At 31.2% G+C, this 6,485-nt stretch overlaps 1 protein-coding gene across 1 annotated transcript; it reads right to left on the bottom strand.

The window, feature by feature from the left end:
- Window positions 1-1,674: 1,674 nt before the first annotated feature.
- Smp_203770 (uncharacterized protein) lies at window positions 1,675-1,872 on the bottom strand (the record flags this gene model as incomplete). The annotated part of the gene is made up of 1 exon (XM_018789712.1): window positions 1,675-1,872. The coding sequence occupies one exon, from the start codon at window positions 1,870-1,872 to the stop codon at window positions 1,675-1,677; it is 198 nt and encodes a 65-aa protein (XP_018655127.1).
- Between the last annotated feature and the right edge of the window lie 4,613 nt (window positions 1,873-6,485).

Genomic DNA, 6,485 nt, shown 5'->3' with positions numbered 1-6,485 from the left:
ACCCAGGACTTTCAGTCTCGTGCACGAATACCCAAACTCTAGACCTCTAAGCCAATTCTAAATGCTATTGATAACTAAATAAATCAAATCATTTAAATGCATGACATAAGCTATTCTTGGATTAAGTCCAGTCTCTTGGTTATATATAATCTATACACTGGTATATAATAAAAAATATACTGTTATTTTTGTTATTATCCTGTTTGTTCAACACTGGAATGTCCAAATCATTAAAAAATGTTTATGAGGTGAAGGTAATCTAAGATTTCAGTCAAATACCATTATGATACTTATGAAAGATAAACAGTAGTCGTCTAGAACTTAAAATCAAGCCAATCGATAAAATAACATTAAACATACATGAAAAATGTCTATATGCAAAGATCATAATAGATTAATTTTGACATACTAATACAAAAGATTTTAAGTAAATTTTCTAAATTGTCAAAGATATAAAGTTGAAAACAATTGTACATTGTACAATAGTCTAATCCTATTCAAATGATAAGTTTATTTATAGTCTGAATATAAGGTGATTAATATGAAACGAATCAATTAATGTAACCCTGATCAAAAAATAGGGTCTACAATATGGTGTATTTACGCAATATGTCAAATATGAAATGATTCATATTCGAATTGATATGACTAAAATATTCGAGACTGATTGAATAATTATGAAAAATATTATTTATAATAGAATTATATTTTATTATATTTTTCTTTGGTAATTTTGGATTGAATTATTAACCTTAAATTACTTAGAGATGATTAAAGGAAAAAAATGTTAACATTTTTCAATTTTGACAGATAATTCATATTTAAACATTAGGAAACATGAAGTTCGGTCAAGGGATCTTTTTTCAATCAACTTATTATATGGTGGTGGTTGGAGGTGGTCAACAGGAAACCCTGGACCCGGGTTTCGTGCTACTTGTCACTCGTCAGCAAGGTGTACCTGTAATCTTGAGGAAACTAGTGCTCCCTGACGGATTCGATCCCGTGTCACCCAGCTTCACAGTCATAGACGTTACCACTGAGCTATCCTGGCCGCGACTGACCTCCTGTAGGACTAGGAGGTACACCTTGCTGACGAGTGCCAAGTAGCATGAAACTCGGGTCCAGGGTTTCCTGTTGACGACCTCAAACCACCATCTTATCTCAACATAGTGCACGCAGTGTCGAGCCACCTAGACTAGTAGCCACATTGCAACTTGATCAGTAGCATTCGATCAGCACTAAGATGGACTTGACACGCATGACATTGATCACCACCCAGTGATCAATCAATTGTGATATATATATATATATATATATATATATATATGAACTCATTTTATTTCCTTAGGTTCTCATCAGCTGCTTACAACCTAGAATATTTTAAAATCAATGTTGTTACATAGTTATACATACGAGGATGATTAAAGTTGAATATATGTATTATGATATAGCGAAGATTTCAATAGAGTTAATAAGATCATAAAAAATTTTGTATCTTATCTATTGATTGGGCTATTGAAACTTGTATTATTAAATTGACTTTTCAGAAATGATTTCCTCCTTTTTTGTGACTGATTATTGTTATATCGATTGCCTGTGTATGTGCGTGCCCAGTTGTTATATCGATTGAGTGCGTACATGCCCAGTTTGATATATGAGTGATAAGACCGCCTATTAGAGAGCAGTGATTTTATCGATCGGATCAAACGATACACAAAAGCCGTATGAGCAGTCTTGAATACTTATCAGTCCTGCTTTCTGCCTTGCCCAGCCAGTTAAGTCCAGAACACCAATAAAAACCTCTGCAATATGAATCATTATTCTCAAACATACTGGGTTTATATACCAATGAAACCGACCACATCGCACCATAAAATAGAAAATAACATTTGTACAAGATTTGGCCAAATGTGGATGTGAATAGGGGAAACAGTAATTAATGGACTAGGGATAACTCAAGAATGTTAAATCGCATAATGATAGTCTATAAGTCAAAATAAAGCTTATAATAAGAGGAACACGAATATGAATAGTTTACTTACTTAACAATTATACATTAGGAAATATACATATCACATTGGTCCATAAATAGTCCTCAAAGTTACCACTCATAATTCTCCACGGGATATAACAACTATGCAATTTACGACCAGATAAATAGAACTGAATTTCATCTTTATTTATGAGAAAATATATTATGAAATGGTTTCAACAGTTCATAACTGATAATAGTACACTAAAAGTGTATTTTGTAGATGATATTTATGAAAAGTGTATATTTAAAATCCTAATGTTTATTATTGCATGTTATCCTAATAGAATGACTTCCTGAAAAAAGGCATAAAACTTGATATATACTGAATAGAGAATACTAATGATGGATATAAGAAAATTAAACTAAAAATTAGTTTTGGTATTATACTTGCCTAATGTCTGAAAATTTCTGAATGACAGACGACAAAGGTAAACATAAGAGATTTTTAAAAGTACACGTAATTAAACTACACCTATAATCAATAATCTATGTATCTGTTTATACTATATTACCTTGTGGCATATATGTTTATGTATATATATAGATGAACAAATTATTTTTATATTGTATAATTGCCAAGTATTACAAATCAAAAGTAACATAAAATGTTGCATCTAGGTTAAACTTCATATACTAGTAAAGAGTAGTTTGATTATAACATTGAATTGTATTTAGTGGTAGTTAGTGGCCGAATAAACGATCACATAAACATAGTTTATGCTCATACTTACTTAAGGGATTGAATGTTTTAAAGAATAAAACTTAAAATACACAGTTTCTAATGTTTTGAAATTCAATATTCAGGTTATTCAACTAAAAGAAACTAAATATTCAACAAATGCAACCATTAAATGTTCAAAAATCTTAGTTTTGATACGTTTTTATGCAATAAAGACTTTGGAAATCTCTACTAAATAAAATACTATTGGTAGTTTGATTATGTAAGAAAAATTAATTTATCAAATTAGGTGTTTTTATTAAAGAGCTCTCTTTAATGAACTCTTTCCATCATAAACCTGATTTAATCTGTGAACGAATGTTAATTTGTCTTGTTACGACAAATGAAACGAAAACAGTATTCCACTGAACACTCTTACGGTTTCGGTGTGGTAGTAGCATTTGATAAGAAAAAATCTATAACAGCTTTTGTTAATAACTAAACTAGATAATATGTTTCTCTATGGTGTTGAATTGTTTCATGAAGAGTGGCTTTCTGGAACTAGCTAATAAATGTTAGAACATTTGATGGAATATTGATAACACTCACCAATGCAAACAAGAAAACCTGAAATAGTTATAAATTATGTGATGAAATAACGTTTTTATAATATTATTTACTTTGTGACAAACAGATATTAACCAAACAACACTTCTGCAAACTGAAGTAATAAGGTTAATGAAAGTAGTGTAATAAAGGTTCATTTTAAAAAGAAAACGGTATCTCCGATTTGTAGTTAGTTATAGCTAAACTACAAAAAGTTATATTCAAGAACTTTTTATTCACTTGTAGTTTTTAGATTCCATGATTTTCAGTGACTTATAGAATAATGGTTAAAGCATCAAAAATTTAAACACTGAGTTGAAAGCTTGAATCTTATTTGTACAACTAATTAATGTTATTGGTCCTCACATAAAATTAACATCTTCAAGAAGTTTACAAAACTCATTGTCAGAAGGGGGTTTTATGGAGATTTTAGAAATTTTATATAGTTGAAATCATGAGTCAATTGAAGCTAGACCACCATGGAAAACCTGGAAGAACGGGACGGCCGTTTCGTCCTATTGTGGGACTCCTCAGCAGTGCGCATCAACGATCCCGCCTCACGAGGTTCGAACCCAGGACCTATCAGTCTCCAGGTTTTCCATTGTAATCTAGCTTCAATTGACTCATGATTTCAACTATATAAAACTCATTATCTTATTATTATAAAGTTATATCAATGTTATCGTTTGTTTTAGTATTTCTTAGATTTCATTTTAATCGAATCTTTATCTTTTAGATATTCCTACAAATCCATTAACCTTTAAAATTATTAATATTATACAAGAATGTATAACAGTATATATTCCATACTACTAATTAGTTCACTTTTATACATTCTATGTGAAGGTATCATTCTTACTGAAAAAAATCGTGAACATCTAATTGATTGTTTACAAACTTGTCAATATTCATTTATGACATGTGAATATAAATGTTTTAAGGCGGACTTTTGTAAAAATATATGTGATAAAACATATTATGAATGTCAAAAATCTTGTTATATTGAAGTATATAATTCTAATGAAACATTTTGAATTTTTGTCATTCCCTTTTTTTCTTTTTTTTTAAGAAAAAAAGGAAATAAATTGTTTTTAGATAAAACATATTTTATAACTATCGACTTTTTCTTTGGTTGCTTGTTACAAGTGTGGGGAAATCATCCATATGGCTCCATAATAGTCGGCCTCTGGAGCCATGATAAGGTCGCTAAAACTTTAAGCCTCGACCAAATAGCTTCAATATTGTTTGTGTGCACTCCGGTTGTTGGTTGTTGCACATAACCAAGTCTATGTAGGCATCTGTACGCTCTCCGATCAACCATATATACTGTAGCACCCGGCTGCAGCCTGTGTTAGTGGTGCTTTTATTATCCAGTTCCCAAAAATTGTGATAATTCGCCTTATTCTAAATCTGGATCGGGCGAAAAAATTTTTTTCTAGAGAACCTCTTCTTCCAACACATATTATATCGAATGACAACATCATCTCAGTAGTCTGCACAAGGTTCACAAGTCATGTGATTACCACTCACAAATAAAGGAACTTTTTAGTAGTCCCATTTGTTTTAGCCATTCAATTATAACGTTTTCTCTAAACTCCGCTGTGAACTGATCGTACGTGAGCATCACGTACTGATTGGCTCGCCCATAAGTTATAGCCTCTCCGAAAAATCACTTGTTGTATAAATTAAACCACATAGTGGATTTGCAAAATATGAAAATAATACATTGAATACACCATTTTTACATCTTTCTTGAATTGTCTCTTATATGCTCCATCGTTCTTTCTTTCCTGTTGCTGTTTGGACTGCTTTTGCATTACTTATCTTCTCATCATGTTCGTCGTCTGTTAGTAATAATCCTACTTCCAAATCTTGATACATACTACTTACATTTATTTGTTTGACTATCACACACCACAATATCATATATAAAATTCATTTAAGAAATTAACATAAGGATTTGAAAAATATTCGAAATTAGCACTGCTCTTAAACAAATACAAGTAGTTTATTCTATTTTATGCAAACCGACGGATGTAAAAACAGAAGGAGAACTACAATATTATTCAGAAAATGAGTAGTAGTAATCGCTAGAAGAACAAAATAAGGACATCCTTTACTTGTAATTTGTGAAAACTGTATTCATTGTGAAACGATGCGATATATCTGTAGCGGCAAATACATCCCCAAAATCAGTAGCTCTGTAAGTGTTCGACATTTGATGCTGACCACATTAGTTTTAATGGACTCGCTTGGCACTTGATCACTCATCCGCATCAGATCACGAGTGGGAACGCCGTGCTCAACTTCTACGACTACTAGCCAATTTAAACCAGTCACTTCTCGATATATTGATAGCCTATCAAATATATCTTCGAACCTATTCGCTTCTGACTTTTGATTTTATTGGGTGGGCACGTTTCGATTATAGAAGGTGTTACTGGTTAAGGTGTTGTCAAATTACAAGTACTTGAGGCATCTTCATATCATTATTAATATTACTGCATATTGATAACAGTGAATACCACTTTGACAGGAAATCCAAGGAATACGAGAGAGTTTACAGTAGAACAGGATTCAGATTAATCCGTAATCAATCAATAAATTGACACAGATTAGTTCATACGGAGAAGGCCCATCAATCACATAGCCATGAATAGCTTAACAGAACAATAAAAATTTAGAGACTCATAGTGAAAACAGAGCCTTAAAGTAACCAACCACAAAGGTCTTCACAACAAACTCTTCTTCGTTATTAAGTAACTATTTACAGAAAAATAGTCCTATAAAATGGAGTGATTTCTCTCTTGTAGTGCATAAGTAAACTTACAGTAAAACCCCGGCTATTGATTAATAAGATGCCTGAGTAATTGACAAGAAAACAGAGCACACACTTACATCTTGATTTTCTCATAAGAAAAAGGTTATAACAATAAGAACATGGATTACTTTTAAATGTCAATCATTTATTCAACCAAATTTATATGTTAAATAATTTTTCGAAATGTGAGTTTAGTTAACGTGCCAACTTTATGTACTCTTTCTCTATGTAATTTCATAACAATGTTTTCTTGTTTACAATTCAGTATGTTGTTGTTAACTAATATTTTCATGTCATTAATCATTTAACCGAAGTCAAGTTTTTTGTAAGTTTTTCCTTATCTTTATCTACATATGCTCTAATGT

This window comes from Schistosoma mansoni, chromosome W, assembly GCF_000237925.1.
Source record: "Schistosoma mansoni strain Puerto Rico chromosome W, complete genome".
Taxonomy (NCBI): Eukaryota; Metazoa; Platyhelminthes; class Trematoda; order Strigeidida; family Schistosomatidae; genus Schistosoma; species Schistosoma mansoni.
The sequence above is the reverse complement of the archived record's forward strand: the minus strand, read 5'-3'. Positions and strand labels throughout refer to the sequence as shown.